This window comes from Epargyreus clarus, unplaced genomic scaffold, assembly GCF_041222505.1.
Source record: "Epargyreus clarus isolate Ecla_fem2 unplaced genomic scaffold, WU_Ecla_fem_2.2 ptg000015l, whole genome shotgun sequence".
Taxonomy (NCBI): Eukaryota; Metazoa; Arthropoda; class Insecta; order Lepidoptera; family Hesperiidae; genus Epargyreus; species Epargyreus clarus.
Genome location: NW_027332223.1, coordinates 5,796,157 through 5,816,409, shown reverse-complemented (window position 1 = coordinate 5,816,409; position 20,253 = coordinate 5,796,157). Strand labels below are relative to the sequence as shown.

Genomic DNA, 20,253 nt, shown 5'->3' with positions numbered 1-20,253 from the left:
AACGCTTTCTACACTCACAGCCCCACACTAGGATTCCCTGTATCGTGGGTGCCATGGACACACACAGAGACAAATACACAAACACCCAGACCCAGAAACAGAAATCTAAATTCATCATTTAAATTTCTGTCTGGCCGGGGATCGAACCCGGGACCCTCTGCGCGTCGGACCGCTATGGTAACCGCTCCGCCACGCGGGTCGACAAAAAAGGTATTGATAAAATATAATAAATTCATACCCTTATAAAAAATTAAAGATTCAGAATATATTGTATACACGGATTCTATAACAAATTCGTAGTCTACGCAGCATAGTGTAATAAATGAGGCAACACGCAATTTTTCGTCATGCATTAAAGCGTTACATATATATGTGTAACATGTATATTCGTGCGCGCTATACGATACTGCGTGATAAAAAGCCAGCAACCGCGAGAGGAAGGAGCCAATAACGAAACAAGACAAGATTTATGACACGGGAAGCTAATCTTTACAATGTATGCCATGTTAAAGCGAGTCGTGCCGAAATATGTTTATCACTTTTATTTTTGTAGAGACATAACTTCTGCTTTCTGTACAAAAAAGAGAAATTACATTTTTAAGTTAAGTAGTAAGTAGCAGACTACCAGTATCATAAGACATACTATGCATTATTATCTATTCTAGACAAATAGATGTAGGTATACCTATCTAGACTTATTAAAAAAAAATGTAAAATGGTATTGCAGAGTAAAATGTTTCAAGGCATACGTGTTTCTTTGCGATTTACTTACAAACTAATACAATACTATGGTACTACATAAGTGATATTGTTCCTTATTCAGGAGATTACACCTATCTGTGAGATAGTAAATCCTGCAATTCTCTTGATACATACATTACAATGTTGTACGCGCGGTAACTTAGAGCATAATGTCTTACCGTCTGAGAGATTCTTGGCTTATTCCAAATAAGTAATCTGAAGGAAAATAGTAGGCAATAAAAGGGCATAATCCCATTCTGCCGCAATATTATACAACGGCTATCCACGCTGACATAATAAATAAACGTTCTCTCCCGGGAATTACATACACTATGAGAAGTTTCGCAAACAAATCCACACTACACATAGCCAAAAATAAAGAAGCTGTTATAGCCTAATGGTTTGAAACTCAGCCTGACGATCTTGGGGTCCAGAGATCAAATCCCAGGCGCCCCTGATTTTTCAGTTGTGTGTATATTAAAAATATTTTCACATGTTTAAATGGTGAAGGAAAACATCGCATAGAAACTTACATGCATATTGAAGGTGGTAGAACCCTTTGTGGTTCGACTTCGGCGGCACCACCGCCACACCTATTTCTCTCTAATAACAGCAGAGTTAGGCGCTGCTGTGTTCCGGTTTGAAGGGTGTGGTAAGGGAGACAGACTTTTCTGAGGCGTTCCAGCTTAGTCCTCAGGGTAGCGGCGCATCTGTGGCCGACCTCAGGTAGGAATATCTAATCTTATCTGGGGTTGATTACAAATGTCCGTGGGCGGCAGCAGTCACTTACCATCAGGTGGACTGCATGCTCGTCTGCTACTCCTATATTATATGAAAAAGTTTTCGACGGTTTCAACGTCATGTCTAGGTAGTAGTATGTATTTCGCTCCAGAACAGAGTTACAACATGGTCAAGTTAAACAATCAAGATTTCTATTTAACTTTGAAACAGGACGAGATACCATTGAGAGTGGAAACTAACTAGTCTGTGTGAGTATCATTTGACAATCAAAACTAACAACTAAAAGTTTCTCCAAAGTTACCAGAGATAAGTTAGTTGTAGCAGCACAGTGAAGTACTAGATTGAAATATTATTGGTGTTTACACCAAAAATACAAAAGAATTACCACTTTAATTTAAAATATTTATTTTTTATTTGAAGATTACGAATTATTGTCGAAATTTAATTGAACGATTTAATAAAACGGATTTCATATTATTGAACTTCTTTGTATTTTCGTAAAAATAGATATTTTAATAGCATGTTCGTTCGGTAGGCACTTGTTGAACCATGGGCAAAGGAGGTCCCTTAAATCTTAATGTTAATTGAACAACTCTCTCTGCTTCTCTAACGCCGCTCAAACGAGCACCCCCGATTGTGGCAAAGTGACCAGGAACCGTGGCTTCTCCAGCAAACAGCAATATGGGTGGAACTGGTTCACTGGGGCCTGGCAACGGACAGGCTAACGCACGCTGGGCTGTCCCATCTCCACAATGCGCGTCATAAGAATAAGCGCCACAAAAGAATGGATCTGATGTCCAATGTGATCTCAATATGGTCGCAGGATAAGGTATACATGAATTTCCTGTCACGCTTCTCAAGAGATCTGTTATACCTTCTGCTACATCTCTATCGCAAAGCCCTTCCATTACCATTGCTTGTTGGCCGACTACCCAAACGCACATCACATGTTTACTGGTTGGCACCGTTTCTATAGCAGTTATACCGCGGGTCCAATCACGTCTGCTACAAAGGTCATTACAATCAAATTTGAAATTCAAATCACCTTTGTGCCAAAACCAAAATGGACGGCAATATTCCACGTATATTTTATTACAGTAACCGAATCCTAAACATCGCATGGCGTCCATTTTGGAAGCTGGTAATGCTGGGCAAAATAATTTATCAGAGTAATAAGATAATACACCTAGAGAAACGGTTATTATGACATAATCAGCTGGGAATTCATCGCCATCGGTGGTGCAAACAGTTGCACGATAGCCTGATTTCTGTGACGTTCCCCAGTAGACACAATTCACGGGCTTACAATAGCGTATACATCCTTCCGGTATTTGACGTAACAGGGGAGCTAATACTCCAACCAACCCTAATGGCACTCGTACTTCCCCGCCTGGCATATTCATGAAACATCCCAAGTGATCGGCGCAAAGCATCGCTGTGTCATCCCCGCATCGCGCATTGAGCATATGTGTGAGACCGAACATTACTCTAGCTGCGTCATGTTGTTGTTCCTCCGGATATTCGTGCAGTTCTTGTTGAATTCTCAGACTCATAAAATTGATCAATGAGCCTTGCTGCTTATTTCCCCCAAGGCAATATATCTTAGCAGCTTCTTCTTCAATTTGACGAAATTTATGATAAGCGCTTATTGTTGGTGGAAATGACATTTTACCACCAACGGCTCTATTGAAGAGTCCAATAGGAGGATCGACCCCAGGAACTCCGGGTCGTGGTGGGTCCTCGGACGCAGATATTGTGTAAACTGGATGAGTTGCTCCATTCTCCGGTCTCCAATGTGCGCCAAGTTCAGCAACGATATCTCCTATCCAGCAAGAATGAATACGACCCCCAGGTCTGTAATTGATAGAATTTAATAAACCTATAGCTATTTACTCAAAATCAATATTATTTTAAAACATGTCATATATAATTTAAACTGAAGAAGTTTATTAAAACCTTTCGTAAGCTTCCAATACGACGAGATTGTTGATGCCACGTTGGGCGAGCCTCGCGGCGGCGGAGAGGCCTGCCATCCCGGCACCCACGATCACCACGCGTGGCTCGGGAAGACATTTGTCCGGGTCAAAAGGTTCGATAGCGCATATTCCTCTATCCTGTAAATCTGGACCACAGTCAAATAAAGGAGGGCATTTGTCTGACATCCTGAAATAAAATTATAAACAATATTGAAACTAAACTAAATCGTGAAAAGGCACATGTTTACGAGAAAATTTTACATGCATTTATACTCATTTAAAGATATTTATAAGATTACATTAACACTATAATGAACTCTTATTCAAACAAGTTCAAAGTACAACTAAAACATTAAATTATGTTAGAGTTTTTAGGGGTTCAAATAGACTTACCATCTTTTTGATGAATTTGGCCATATTTTTGTACTGTATTTTAAAATTAAACTGAAAATTTTCATAACTATGGAAGAAAATAAATTTTGGATAGAAATTCTATTAAACTGACATTTAACCTGACATTTTTACATACACCCACAGAATCCTTTTAGTCTATGACATCTTCAATGACTTCGATGTTTCTTTTCTTTCAGCATCGTTCAACAACTTTGGAGGAGGAAATAAAAAGAGAGAGACATGATAATTGAAAAACGGGAAAACTTTGCCGTCTAGAGTGCAACTCTTGTAGTTCATTCATTTAACTTATAATGGGTATTGGTCAGAACTAAATGAAGATCGATGGAACCTCATGACAACCTCCTTTTTTACTTACTATTGATTAAATGAGGCACCAGAAAAACAAGTAAATTAAAACTATTTCTTTTATAAATAATATAACTATTCCCGCGCAAAATATAATTCAAACGTCAAGCGCGTTCTTTTTCTTTTTTAAGCTAACTCATACAATCATACCAGCCAGTGACTATATAAATGGGAATTTATTATAATAAAAACATAGATTAGTATAAAAATAACATATCACGACTACACTATACAACTATACAACAACAGCAACAACAAAATAAATAATTAAAATAACACAATAATAAAATAATTTTAATATATTTCTAATACTTCTAATTTCAATCCTAAGCTGGGTTATCCTACTAACAAACTGAAATTACCTAATGCGTTAATTACGTGGTTAGCTTTAGTACGACTAGTATTTGTATTGCAAATTCGCTTTAATTTGATTGTGAATTATAGTGCATCCACGTAACTATTTATTAATCTGTGACCACACGATAATTCACGTTGTGGTAGACATACGCTAAAATTACGTTATGAATATTACATTCGTCCTAAATATAGTTTACCAAATAATCAGATAAACATGGACGATTAGGTACAATTTCAATTATTTCACGTGAAATCATTGATTCACTTTATTGTTTTTTACTTCACTTATAACTTACTAGTTTTTGCCCGCGGCTTCGCCCGCGTTTAAAAGAAAATAATATAACATACTAACATACATAAAACTGTAAATTCGTATCTTCAACTTTGCTAAAGATCATCACTTGATCAAATGCATAGTTTACGATTCAATCCTTACTAATATCGATTAAAATAATCGATGTTTTGGGTCCAAAAGATCGATTCTCCGATTAATCGATCTTAGATCGCCATCCCTAGTTCCCGTGGGATTTCCGGGATAAATACTATCCTATGTCCTTTCTCGTGTCTCAGACTATCTTTGTACAAAATTTCATTAAAATCGGTTCAGTGGGTTTAGCGTGAAAAAGAGACAACCAGACAGACAGACAGACAGACAGAGTTACTTTCGGATTTATAATATTAGTACGGATTTAGTTATTTTGTAATCAATAATCAATCGTGTTTTCGAGATTTTTGTATGTAATTTAAATGTCCACTACTGAACGTGGGTTCTCCTAGAAAACGGAATCCCCAGGAGCCAAGGCATCTGTTATCAACTTCTGTTGTACATGAAATTGGTTAAACATGATCAGCAATGATCACTTACCATTATGTAGACTGCACGCTCAATTGTTACTTTAATCATATAAAAAGTTAAATTTAGGAAACATCGACACCTTAGCTGCTTGCTACAATATCCAAGTAAAAAGAGAAATACATATTATCTATATATTAGAACATTAGATGACCATTGAATAGAGTTAATATATAACATATGCATATCGGATAAATCGAAAAGAAAAGTCTCGAATAAAACTACAACCACATATCGGTAACTTACATATATTTAGTAATTCAATATCTAACAAAGCTGAGGTAAGCTTCATTTTAACTGGGTTACATTTTTCACTTTATGTAAAAAGATCACAGATTATAACTCAATCAATGGCTATAAATATACAGTCTTTTGGATCCACAAACATACAATATTTAAGCATTTCATAAATTGAAGCATTCCGTCCAAAAATGGTCTAACATGTGGTAGAAATGTCGACTGACGCCTCGTAAAGAATGGGTTTCGTCGGTGTAACTCTGTAAAAGAAAATATAAATAAAATTCTGACTATCATGTCTGTTGGTAGAATTATGGATGACTGGAACAAATGGGCGTATAGACAAAAGGCTGTTCCTGCGATAATTGTACGATGAAATAAACATATTTTATCGTAGAAGCGTATAAGTAAACTACTTTTAAGGAGAAGGAGGCTTGTTCCAGATATTAACTACATTTTGATTTCATTCCTGTAAAATATTTTTTTGTCATTATGCCTATTTTTTATCAATTTTATTAACCTTCAGTATATCTATAAATGCTACTTGATCACTACCACAAAAAGACTACCTTCATAGCAGTGCTCGAGCTACTGTCGCCTTAAGAAATTGATAGAGCGAACTCGCGAATTTGCACAAAACCATAAAAGATCGCTTGTAATCTCAATATGTAATCATAGATTTTTTTTTGTTTTCAATCATCATCAACCCATTACTGTCCCACTGCTGGGCACGGGTCTCCTCTCATAATGAGAAGGATTAGGCCATAGTCCACCGCGCTGGCCAAGTGCGTATTGGTAGACTTCACATACCTTTGAGATTTTTTTTTTATAAATCTCTCAGGTATGCAGGTTTCCTCTCGATGTTTTCCTTCACCGTTTAGCAAGTGATAATTAATTTCTAATACGCACATGACTTCGAAAAATCAGAGGTGCGTGCCTAGGATTTGAACCTCGGACCCCTCGATCGAGAGGCCGAGTTTCTTAACCACTAGGCTATCACTGCTATTTATTTTCAATAAAACTATGTTTGTTATAAAATCATATTTGTCCTTACCATTTGCTCAAAAGGTATATCCGCATGCTGCATCTCCTTAGCCAACTGCAAACTATGTTGGAAGTGGACGTTATCATCTCCAGTACCATGAACCAGAAGGTACTTTTTATCCCGTAGGTATTCCACTAAGGCCATCAGATCTGATCGCTTGTAACCTTCAGGATTCACTTGAGGTGTGTCCATGTACCGCTCAGTGTATATCGTGTCTGAAAAAGTGGAGAAAATTAGTGAGATTTTGATTTTGTGACACAGAGAGCACCTTTTTGCCATATATATGGAATTTGGTACCGAATCTGGGACATTATGAGACGACCCGCGAAGCGAATAATTTTTTCTTTAAAATTTAATCTGCAGTTTGTATTTAAAAATCAGCTATCTTTTGTGGATTTGTACACTCGTATTTAAATACAAAGGTCGTTTATGAATAGTTATTTCAAGAAACAATGCCGTCTTCTTTAGTTATCAACACAACACATATCGCTCCATGTCTGTAAGTATACTCAATATTCATAAGTAACATGAGTACTGTAACACATAATTACCATAATAAAGCCAAGAGGTGACAGGCGCGACGGCCGCTCCACACGCCAACGTGTGCGCGTCGTCCTTAGCCAACATCATGGTGCTGGTGAATCCACCGTAACTCCAGCCCCACACGCCGACACGCGTCTCGTCGATGAACGGATACATTTCTGTCAGCCGTCTAAAACATTAACGGATATTTAATTGTAAATCAACTTCTGCATATATTATTTGTCCTTATTGGTTGAGTTGAGTGATTGGAAAGTCAAATCAATTACAAAATCAATTGGAAAGTCAAATCAATTACAAAATGCAATACAAACGTAATGATTAGATTATAATTTTACTTTTATTAACAGCAAATTTACGAAATACAACGAGGTTTTGAAATATTCTTAGTTTTTATAGGCAACAACGAATAAATTATGAAGTAGGTATTTTTGCTTAATAGTAGCTTAACAGTAGAACTCTCAATGTATGTACCTTATCGTACAGTAGATATTTGAAATAACCGTATTCTCAGACAGGATAACGCTCGATGTTCACTTAAAATATTGATTACAGATTTCCATGGATTAAAGAGATTACTAAACTCAGACAGACTACATACGATTCTTCTTCTATACGACACTTCTTCGATTGTGTATTGTAAAAAAATGTTTTTATTTTAAACAATTTCATAACTTTTATTATTCCCGCTCAAAATAAAACTCAACCGTCAAGAATCGTTATTTTTCTTTTTTAATGATAACTCATAAAATCGTACCAGTCAGTGATTATGTAAGTTATAAAATAACACATCATAAATTAATTTTAATAAAACGATAATAAAATAATTTGAAGTATTTTCTGAGAGTAGGTATATAAATATTTCAAAGGAACAACATACTTGATAGCTTCCAGCGTGTCGGTGATCTCCACAGTGCCCAGTGCCATGTTCAGAGCGTGCATAGCCTCTACACCCATCACTCCGGAGCCTCTCACATCGATGGAAGCAACTATAATGCTTCGATTTGCAGTTAAGTACCAGGCGTCATATTCTGCAACAATAAGCAGTTACTACCATTTTAGACCAGTGCATATTAATATAATATCCGTCGTGGATATGAAATGTCAAATTAAATTTAATAGTCGTGCTTGTCAGGTTTTAAGCCTCTACCTTCATGCATGCATGATAGAGAATTCATACAGTATGAGGTGGTGATAAATTGTTTTAAAGTACTGAGTTTCTCTAATATTATTTTCATAGATTTTCTGCATTCAAAAATTTTCTTATATCGGAATTTGGCTAGTCAAAACTTTACATAGATTGATTGTTAATAAAAGGCTTTATTGCCATATGTTGTAGGGATGTATCATGTATACGTATACATAAAATTACCAGAATACGTTATTTCATACCTTTACCTAAATCGTAGCAATCCTTAACTCTCGACGTGCTAGGACCGCCGTACACTTTCACAATCATCGGATATTTTTTCCCCGTCTCCATGTCTGGTGGTAGAAGGAGCTGAATGTTTGCTCTATTGTCTTCTTCTAACGTTATCACATTGAACAACGCCATTGGCAGCTTGTACTGACTAAGACGTTCATACAATGCTGCGTTATCTGTGATTAGCTTAAAAGTATCTTGCTGTGGACAAAAATCAATACTTATTATGTAAATGGAAATGATTGAATAAAATAATAACATCAATATATTTTTCCGGTTTATAGGAATGTTGTCTTTCGGTTACTACCTAAATGCTGTTCTTTCGATATAAGATATATCATATGATAACGCACTCTAACTTACGATATCCTTCTTAATTAAATCACATAGGCTAATTTCATTGCTTTAAGGGAGTAGTCAATTGTATAGTCAAATTAAAAAAATATATTTTAAATATTTACCTGGGTGTCATACAAATATGATTTCGGTGGAGAGTTGGTGGAGCTACATGCAACAATAGCATAACTAGCTTCGGTCGAGAAAACTCCATTTGCGTTATGACATGACGGTTTTTGACAGGAAATGCATCGAGCTTTTCCTTTCGACGTCACCCATAACTGCCTCAACCAAGGTTCTGTTCCAGGTGCCACGACATAATAAACTGAGTCTGTAGCTTCATTCCATCCCACAATATCCGTCACAGTGGAATTTCCAGGACTTAAATCGTCTATCGCGAAGGAATCGACATCAATGCGCGCCGCATGCATGAAGCGCTGGTCTTCATAATGCAGGGGCTTGATCATAACGAACTTCGTACCATTAGCGCCAAAGATAGGCTCGCGGATGTCAATCCATCCATTAGATTCTTTGTGTTCGTTTAGTATACCGCATTTATCTTTGTGCAGATCACAGTTGAACAACACACTAATACTCTGTCTTCTATTCAACCAGAGAACAAACAGATTTTGGTCTGAAGCCCAGTTGACTCTTCCCAAAATGTGGTCCAGACCTATCAGATCTACCGGCGCTGGTATATTCCACGGTTCACTTGTCTCGTCGTCCAGCTTGAATACCCGAAGACCGACGACAGGATTTGTCCGACCTGCCTGACAAATGAAAATGTCATGTAACCTCTATCCAATGTGTGGAAATGGAAGCAATAAGTCTACGTCATAGCAGGCATTGGAATACTGAAAAGAATCTAGCTGTATTGTTAGTGCAAGTGTGGTTTGTAAACATATTGCACAGAGATAATCGTTAAAAATATTTCATTTGTGTTTATATTTGCAATTTTTCATTAAGTTTTAATATTAACTTACATAGTAACAATAAGTATAAAATCACAAATTGATACCCTAAATCATTAACAGCATTAAGGAAAATGATCTTAAAAAAGACCTAAAAATCTTAAACTTCCAAACATGTTACGAATTATACCAAAAAAGAAAATAAATACCGCTTGTACAAAATATAAGGTAAATGTAAATACCTACTCGCATATATGATTAACATGCACGTTTATAATAAAGCACATAATTATATTCAATTATGACGGTATTGTCCAGTTTGAATACTGCAATGTTAAACAAGTGGAGAGTGGGCAGACATCTGTTCAAATTAACGGGCACTCATGTATGCTTGAGTGGTAACCATGTTCTATTAAATAAATCAAGTCACTTAAGACAATTAAACCACATTTCTGCATAGTATTTGTCGTACTTTCTTTGTCATTCGTCCTGATTAGATTCTAGTGCGTATACGCGCGTTTGTGCACAATATTTTAATATTAAAACAGTTTCCGAATATCTTATAGCTTACTTTTACATTAAATGTATCTAATATTGTATAGGTATCCTTAAATAATGTTACTGTGTAAACGAACAAAATTGTAGAATATTACTATTATTTACTAAATTACACAAAAGCCTAATGGTTAGAAACTCGACGGAAAACATCGTGCAGTCTACAAATTCGCTCACAGTCAACATTGTGGACTACCTATAGCCTAAACCCTATCATGTCCCAGAACAGCAATAGATTGAAACAATAACTATAAATTATATACTACTAACCTTAGGATACTTGAAATGCACCATTTCAGGGTAAACATTTTCAGGGTCGGATGCATTTCCGTAGAAGGGATACACAGCTGACTCTACATTGGTGTCATTAAACGAAGCAACCGCCAGGTAAGTGCCGCTCGGTGAAAACCACATTGCTTCCGCGCTGTTCAGCACTTCCTCTGTAATTTATAACTGATAATTTAATCGACCAAACGCTATAATAAAATTATATTGTAACACGTTGCAGTTATTGTAATATATAGCATATACCACCAATACAATTATTTCTGTGCCCGGCAATACTTTAGGCTGCATTTATTTCTACGGACTTTCTTAATATATTTTTTTGTATAATATTTTGTTAGATATGACCCGTGCCTGCGTGGCTATATCTTATATATAAAATTCTCGTGTCACAATGTTAGTTACCGTACTCCTCCGAAACAAACGATTTTCACCAAATTTTATATACATATACAGTAGGTCTGAGAATCGGCTGCTATCTATTTTTCATACGCCTAAGTGATAAGGGTTGTTCACCCTTTACATTTTTTTATTTATGGCAATACAACATTTGCCGGGTCAGCTAGTAGTAAATATAAATACATCCATACACGTTCAATGGGCACAATGCTATATTTTAACTTTTTGTAATGAAATTTTAATACCGCTTTATTGCTTAACTAATTCTGTTTCCGTATATTTTGTAATGGCTAATTAATTTAAATAATTTGCAATCTTACAGACATAATCACGTTTTTAAATCTAAGTGTATACGAGCAATAACGAAATTATATAATTATATGAGCAATGTTACTAAGGTTTTTTCTGCTTCTACTAATGTAATCACGTTTTGAGAACGTTGGATTCAACTAATAACTAACCCGAATAAGTAATTAAGTCGCTAAAACAACCATCGTTTACTGATCTCAGAATTTTGTAGGTACATCAGTTGCTTCCACTGAGAGTGTGGTCAAATGCCTCATATGTACACCTCCCCTTCAAACCAGAACAGAGGAGTCTATAATATATTCGTTTTTGTTAGCTTTATATTCTCATAAGGACGAAAAGCTTTTCCAACGCATTCATACATTATGTACCTACATATTGAAATAGCAACGACTTGTTCTTTATTACATGTTACCTATATTTATTTATTATTTTTATTTAAAATACATATCGAAGTAACGTTGCTATGCGACTTGTTCTTTATTACATGTTACCTATATGTATTTATTATTTTTATTTAGACTAAAACTCAACACTTTTCCTTAACAGGCATGCTTCCAGGCTCCGTTGGTATTCATGAAGATCGATATAGATCTTGTAACGCGTAGTTACTTAGATAGGGAAATTGTAACAACTACATATTTTTCTTTTATATTTTTTCCTGGCAATATAATTAACATCCTTTATGTATGTAATCTGTATTGAGTATGAGAAAACGGAAGTGTGAAACGAAAAAGGTTCTTTTTTTCGTAAAACAGGTTTTTAAAAATGTTGGTAGTCTAAATTCCAACTCAATAAAAAAACTTGTATCCTTTCAAAGTACAGTATTTCTTCATCAATTGCAGGTCAAATCAATTGCAGATTGCATAAAATACATACCTAATTAATGTGCGTAGCGAATGAGTTCTAAATCTAGCGATGTAAGATATGTAGAGATTGTAGAGTCAATGTTGTTGTATAGATGAAATCGCAAAATGATTAAAATTGTTGATTAAAAGTTTCCTTTAAAATGTCTGAAACAGTTTAAGTTTTTGTATTATAGAATTTTGCACTTACAATTACAATTAAAAATGTTATTCATTGTTGTTGCCGCTATTTACCAATTTCCAAAAATTAATGAATGTTGTTAAATGTAATTTAATTTATTTTATTACTAGCTGACCCGGCAAACTTTGTACCGCCTCAAAATCTATTTATCAAATATATTTCATATAAAATATAGCCTTTGTTGAAAGAATTTTTAAAATCGGTCCAGTAGTATTTGAGCCTATTCATTACAACCAAACAAACAAACAAAGTTTTCCTCTTTATAATATTAGTGTAGATATCTATCTCGATTGTTAGTAATAAAACTCGATAAAATCCCGTATCACGCTTCTTTTAATTTGTAGAACCTAGTTTAATATGGATAAATAGTAAATTGGTATTCAATCCGCATAGTCGAAAATGTCCTCTCCAATGTCAATCGTTAGTTCGTATCAGTTCTTCCGGCATCCCATACCCTCTGTTCTACTACATAATGCAACAGAAGATATCGGAAGTGAATAATGAAGCGCTGTTAACTGTAAGGACTTATTTAAAACATCACACTGGTTTATGTGATACTAGTAAAGTAAGTAATTAAGGGTTATTAGCCCACGAATGCTGCTGCAACCCTTTTTTTATGTACCACTACTGGGCCGAAATCAACCCCACATAAAATGATTGGAATCCTAGCGAATGTCTAAAGTTGAACACCCAAAAACCACAGATGCGTTGCTGTCGAATAACATGGATGATTTATTGATTTATGCAAACCTGGTGTGGCAGTGGTGCCACCGAAGTCCACCTTACAAGATTCAATATGTTCAATTATAATACTTAGTAGAAAACATTACAATAATATTGTTAATATTGGTAAGGCTATACATAAATGTAAATACCTTCATAAATCCAATCTGGGGCGCCATAATACATTTCTCCCGGAACGCCGGCAGTGGTGAGGGGCCTCACGATATCCGGATGAGCCGCGTCCGGCACGTAGTACACATTGTTGTCCTGTACGTAGGCCAGTTGGTGCCCACGGTCCCATATTACCACTTGCAATGGCCCTTGACCCACACGAGTTATTGACCTAAAATGGTGAAAAAAAAACATGAAAAATCCATGAGACTACTAATATTATAAGAATATACGTGATTTAGAAAGAACGTATTAAGATAAGTTAAAAATAAAGTTAATTATAAGATTACATAGGAAACAAAATACCAAACTTATTTAATAAATAATTGTAATTTCATTCTTAAACAAATCTTGCAATGTTGTTCGTAAATAGTTATTTATTTTCCTTATAAATTACTTTAACTAACTTAGCCTTGTACTCAATAATGTCGTACTGTGAAGTCCTATAAAAAGAACGATAAAGGAAAACCGCAAAACTAAGACATGTTTTATAAAATCACTATGGTATCGGTTATGCCTAGTAGTTATGCCTGTTTAGGTTTTACATATTTTAATAGATATCTATGTATTTTTTATTTAAAGGAGTTATTTGTAAGATAACTTGATTTATGATCTATGAAACAAGCTATAACTATATACATACAGCATACAACATACAAAAAAGAAATAAATTAAAAGTAAAATAAAAAAATAACCAAAAGAAAAATACAATAAAGAGATGAAAATTCTCAATTCTATTTTCTTACTTAGTTTCAAGGTTGTAAACCGCGTACTCAGCTGACGTAGAATAACGATACACCTGAAAGGAAATGTACGTAAATGTATACATAATTAATGAATGGACAAGTCTTATTGCAATTACTTTTAACCTTACCTTTTGAAAGACCTTCGCTTGAAACGTGATTAAATCAAAACTGTGTTAGTATTTTGTAAAATGTGAAGCGATTGCGAATATTCGAATTAACTTCACAGTAAGGAAAATGACAAAAGGTTTTTTGACCCCGCGACACGCAATCACACAATTGTGTGAACAGTTAATATGACTAAACATACAATCGTCAGTATTTTTATTGACTTAAATCTAGCGAGAGGTCGGGGGCCGTCTACAATGTACACATCATCAAATAAAAAGGTCTTAAACCACTGTACTAGAAAATTTATTATATTTTGGTAGTACCTAAAATTTAACTATGGTTCGATATAAAATCCGGATTTCATTTACCCTATTTTTCATGCTTGACTACTAGAACAAATTTCTTACGTATTAATAAAATAACTGTATCTAGTGTTCCACGCAAAAGAGATGTAGTTTTGCATAGGAGAAAATCACAATGAAAATTAATATTTGTATATTCTATTCTATTCTAATTAATACATATTTGGCATAATATTTGAGTTATGTGAATACGGAATAGTAGAATATATTTTGTTGTCCGTTAATATGTCCTAGATTCGATGTTCGCTCTAAAATCATCTTAGATTAAATAAAATTAGCCTAAGTATTGTTAGCTTAATAAATTATAGTAATGCTTTAGAAAATTAATATGTTATAAATAGTTCCATTATATTAAAACATACATACCTTTTTCTTATTGGTAGTTAATAACACATATTTCTGGTCATGCGAAAACGTCGATACTGAGTAGGGATAAATATTAAACTGAAACAGTAGCATTATATTATTATAACTTAAACTACATTACAAGATAAAGTAACAAATTTCAGCATTGCTATTGCTATTTCTGAGGATTTAATTTTTTCAGCTTACAATGTATGAGTTTATTATACAATATTATACATATAGAATGTATTGTGACAACTTCTAATTAAAATCTTGATGGTTGCTATAAAGAGCTCCAACGAAATCAAACAGTACCGCAAGAGCCTAGCTGCATGAGGAATTATAGAAATATATAGTAACCGGTGACTATTTCATGTTGAGTTTTTGATTTGCGGACAGATATAATAAAATAACAATTACCAATTCTTCTTGGGACAAAAGTGTGACTGATGTGTCATTCGTAACGTCATACTTCTTGACTCCAGTGGGCTGTGCTAGAATGTATTCGGTATCTGAAAAACAATATAATGTTGCACACTTTAATAAGTACAGAAGGATTTATAAAATAGAAATATAATTCACCGCCTTGAAATTGAATGAAGCCACAAAAGGATGATTTTATCAGTTATTGTTGGAATTCGTGACAAATAAAAAACATTTTTAGATAAAATTTATGGAAAAATAACTAATACTAATTGAATACTAATTTGGAACGGAGGCGCAATAATTTCTATTCTCAAAACTGGTTACACTTTCTTGTTGGAAGTGATCAATCCATGTATTTTACTCATCTAAGTTTGCACTATATAATAAAGTGTGAATAAACGATTCTAAGCATGAGATCAAATCATGTATAGTACTATTTTAATTAGGAAATGCCTTGATTTAATTTCGCACACTTTATAAGCAACAAGATGAGATTGAAAAATAATCAGTGTATGTAATGGAAATTTTAAATTAAATTTATGGTGAAACACATCGAACATTAACTATTACCGTAAGGGCGGGTACCACCATCAACAATACAATGAGAAATATGAGTTATTCACCTAATTCACAACTGAATAAATGCAATAGATTGTAATAGACAATAATTTTAATGTTTGTAGCCAATTTTCAATCTCAGGACGACCATTACTTAGTTGTCTTAAAATAGTACCTACTTATAAGTAATTTTAAGCATTTTGACGCGATAGTTATAGCAAAAGTTTACGGATAATATATCTAGGTAACAAATCTCTATAGAATTACCTGAAACCCATTGTACAAATAATCTTTTCGGGAAGAAATTAATTTGTAGTGGCACCAACTCTTCTAGTGTAAAAGTTTTCAGCTCAGGATGAGGTGACGGAGATGACTCTATGAGGTCCCCAAGGATGGCAAACGCAAATAGTATGAGGTGCAGTGCCTGTAAAAATATGTGCATCTTTATGCTTATTTATGCTACAAACTTTTGGTATTATTATTTGATGGTAAATACATAGATATTCCTTTAATTAAGTACTATATCTTTATACTAGTATGAAATTTCGCCATAAATAATAACTAATTCAGGAACTCATATAATATGTAATATCGCAAATTGACATGGACGACAGTCTTAGAACATTTTGTAAAGCAAACATATTGAGGCATTTAACTAAAGTTTCAGCGGTAGTTTTTTTACGCGGTCACAATAATAGTAGAGCAACAATATTTGTGGTTGATAAATAAATGTTTATTGAGTGCAATAACCGCTAACATCTGGTGGACTGGGCGGCGTTTCATTTCCGTAGTATGGAATAGTATTTACACTTTGGTATAGGGAATCTCCTACTGGGCAAGATTATCTTCCTTGACAAGCGGCTCTTTTCCTTTAGTACTCAGATACTTCAGAACTTATACTTATAAATGTGAGAAGTTTAAAAACTCCTATAGTAGTAGTAGTATAGTAGTAAGTAGTAGTATCTAGTAGTAGTAGTAGTAGCATAGTAGTAGTAATAGTATATTTAGTATATTCAGCATCGTAAAAATTCAATACTTATCAAGTTGTAAGAGGTGAGAAATGAAGAAATTTATAATGTAATTTACGAGAAATTTGTTCGTCAGTAATGAACTCTGACTTAGCTTATCAGGTATTAACGGACAAAAAAATGCATTAAAAATACTGTTTTGTTTCGATAATGCACGCGTATCGATAAGCGTTAATTCATTGTTATGGACTAATGAATAAACAATGGAAATTGATAAAAGCTGATGTCTATTATGCATTGTGATTGCTGAAACCAGATTCAGTAACTGTAACCATTACAGGACTTATACCAAATTATATTATTCATAATAATAAATATTCGGTCATAATTATGTACGCATCTCGTACAAATTACTGGATCATTTTTACTCTTAATTGACATCACTTCGCATGATGGCATGAGAGGTCGGGAAAAATAAAGGGATACGCCTGCATTTTACTTACATAAATTAGCACAAGAAAGAGAATCTTTCATAAGGAAAACTACGTGGTTTGAGGGATTTATATACAAGTTTTATTGAAAAGAAGATAAAACTACTTTTTACAAGAGGAAAATGATTTTGTAAATTTATAGCCTGACACTGGAACTGCCTGTGTCATTAAATATAATCCAAACAAAAATAACTAAGCACACACCTGGGCCGAGAACGGAATTGTAAATTAGTTTTTTAGGCCCGTTATTGATACTTAATCTATCCTAATTTTACCTCACATGGATAGAAATTGATTAGCAAAACATTGGATAGATTGACTAATAATAAGGGGCGTTAGTAGTTGACTTAGCCGGGGTCAAACCCGGAATCCTCTGTGTCAATTCGACATGACGACCGATCAGATAAGCATAGTTGTAAAAAATCGAGGTGAAAAGCAAGTAGAAATAAAAATAAACGTTCAATTTATTTACTAATCCCTACACACAAGGGTAAAGTGGGTACTTCACGACACACACCCAAGCCGGGTTAAGGTTACAGTCCACTAGGCCAAGTATGGATTTGCACACTTCACACACACTTTATCAACAATATGGGAATCCTCGGGCAGATAGATTTTCTTTAGTTTTTTTTTTCTTTACTGATAAGGTTGGTGATAATTAATCCATATTTTTATTGTTTTAATGTATACTTTCAAGTGCAAAGCAAGTGTTTTCATTGTTAAATAATGTACCGACACAAAAGATATGTTGTACAACAACTGCAAGCATGAATTGATTACAGTGTAACTTCTCTATCAGTTATACACATATGTAAAATATAAATGTGTAATTGTGTACTGACAAATGGATTTTCCAAACATTTTAAGTAAAATCCAGTTACTATACATACATTAGTTTATGAATTGTGACTACTTAAAAGTAGATTAAATATGCGGGATATTTTAATATGACTTATTTATTTACTAACAAAATATTCCATAGAAAAGTAGGTAAGTTATACTTTAACTCGCAATATCATATTATTTAACTTAATTTTGGAACCGTTTATGTCGATATGGGTGTTATTAGTTGTATTGAAAAAGTGTTTGACACGACTCTACCGTGATTACTATAACCCTTGCAACATCATCAAAAGGTGAATAACCTTATTTTTAATAAAATTTTCAATATCATAAGTATATATCTTTATTTCAAATAGTTTATTTCTTTTAGCTTACAATAAAAAATATGTTATTTATTAATGTAAATATATTGTTTTCTATATGACAAGTTCTTAAATAGAAATTTACACAAAGTAAAAATGTTATCAATTCAAAGTTTAATTATAATGCAATAAAATTTATATAATACGAAGCTTAATAAATTCAACATAATACATATAAAATTATCATTTTTTATTAATTAATTTCTCACTAAAGAATTTTATAATGCACATGTCATTTATCTTTTTGTTTATAAATAACAAGTGTTATCAACAGATCTCCCATTCACTTGCTTGGGACAGCCAGTAAATTACTTTGTAAAATTAATTCACTGAATACTGACAAAATTTAAATTCACATACGTACAATTATACGTTAAATACACGTTAAATACAAAATATAACAAAAAACCTCCTTGCATTTATTTCTGTAAGCCTTCATTAAATTAAGCATATTTTTAGTAAACACTGAAATAACCGCGTGGTATTTCACCGCATTTATTCTTACCATCGTAACTGATCGAGCACAGTAAAGTCACAAAGTCACCTCCCGTTCCCTCAACGAGTTTAAGTGGTTCAATCAGATCGCATCACACACAAAAACCGCTCGCACTGACGCACAAGCAATCTCTTCGCCGCCCGGTCACCGACTAGACGAAGGCGACTACGCTTACACACGCTTGGCCAGAAGACCTAAGAACTCATTTTTATATCCTTATCGTAATTGACTCTAGTTGAGAACTGTACAAAGGATTTAGGAAATAGATCTGTTCACGAAACCAAATCTATGAACGGATTTTAAGTTACTATCACTGGATATCACTTTATATCAACATTTATGAGAAATGCATGAGAGTTAACATGTTACATTCAATTTTAATTCTATCTATCTATCTTTAGCCCACATTAGTCTACTGCTGGACATAGGCCTTCGACTCTCCTCATCCAGCTAGTTCACGCCGCCCGGCCCAGATCGTCGCGCATGAGGGCATGAGGGCGTCCCACACTACGTTTTAATTAACTATTTTTAAAAGTATTGCATTTATGGTTTAATTTTAAATTTGTGATGTTAAAGTAGGTAGCTACCTACATTAATGACAAGAAAAATAGCTAACATGATATACTTGTGTAGAACATAATAATGACAAGAAATTTAATCGTATAATTGTATGCAGGAATCTGTGAGTAAATCATATTGTAATTGATGCATAAAGCTAGTAATTCAATATTAATAATATTCACATTTGTTCTAAATAACACAAGCCCTATAATAGTATCTAGGACAAGTGCAAGACATATGCAGATTAGTATTCATTATATATTCAATAAATAATGTATTATCTAATTATACGTTTACCTTCATTTACATATTTTGTTGAGTTAGAGAAATATGGATCGTAACAGAAGTATGAAAAATAGCTATAATTTAAAATTAGTATAAGTATGTAATTGCTAACATCGTAAAAATTTATTACTATTTTCTTTGTTAAATATTCAGTTAATTACTTGTAACTCGACCTTTTGTATTCCAATTAAATATTTTCACCGGCCTCTCTCGCTTTTATCTGAAATCAAAATGTTTAAAACATTCAGAATTGAAGCAAAGTTATTAATATTAATGATATCGCTAAAGCCGTAATTA

General features: G+C 33.9%; 2 protein-coding genes across 3 annotated transcripts; both read right to left on the bottom strand.

Moving 5' to 3' along the window:
* Nucleotides 1-1,875: 1,875 nt before the first annotated feature.
* Nucleotides 1,876-4,048, bottom strand: LOC140747921 (protein anon-37Cs). The gene is made up of 3 exons (XM_073080567.1): nt 3,852-4,048; nt 3,439-3,645; nt 1,876-3,336 (listed from the first exon to the last, which is right to left on the bottom strand). Exons 1-3 carry the CDS (start codon nt 3,914-3,916, stop codon nt 1,995-1,997), a joined length of 1,614 nt encoding a protein of 537 aa, XP_072936668.1. The 5' UTR covers nt 3,917-4,048; the 3' UTR covers nt 1,876-1,994.
* Nucleotides 4,049-5,659: 1,611 nt separating this feature from the next.
* On the bottom strand, nt 5,660-19,282 carry LOC140747690 (venom dipeptidyl peptidase 4). 2 transcript variants are annotated; one of them, XM_073080230.1, is made up of 13 exons: nt 19,120-19,282; nt 16,218-16,374; nt 15,387-15,478; nt 14,988-15,065; nt 14,152-14,204; nt 13,387-13,577; nt 10,745-10,914; nt 9,134-9,778; nt 8,642-8,873; nt 8,130-8,280; nt 7,261-7,421; nt 6,719-6,924; nt 5,660-5,924 (listed from the first exon to the last, which is right to left on the bottom strand). In XM_073080230.1, the coding sequence occupies exons 1-13, from the start codon at nt 19,120-19,122 to the stop codon at nt 5,832-5,834; spliced, it is 2,232 nt and encodes a 743-aa protein (XP_072936331.1). In that variant the 5' UTR covers nt 19,123-19,282; the 3' UTR covers nt 5,660-5,831. The 2 variants fall into 2 exon arrangements, with proteins under 2 accessions (XP_072936331.1, XP_072936332.1); XM_073080231.1 differs by having other exon boundaries at nt 8,648-8,873.
* Nucleotides 19,283-20,253: the final 971 nt, after the last annotated feature.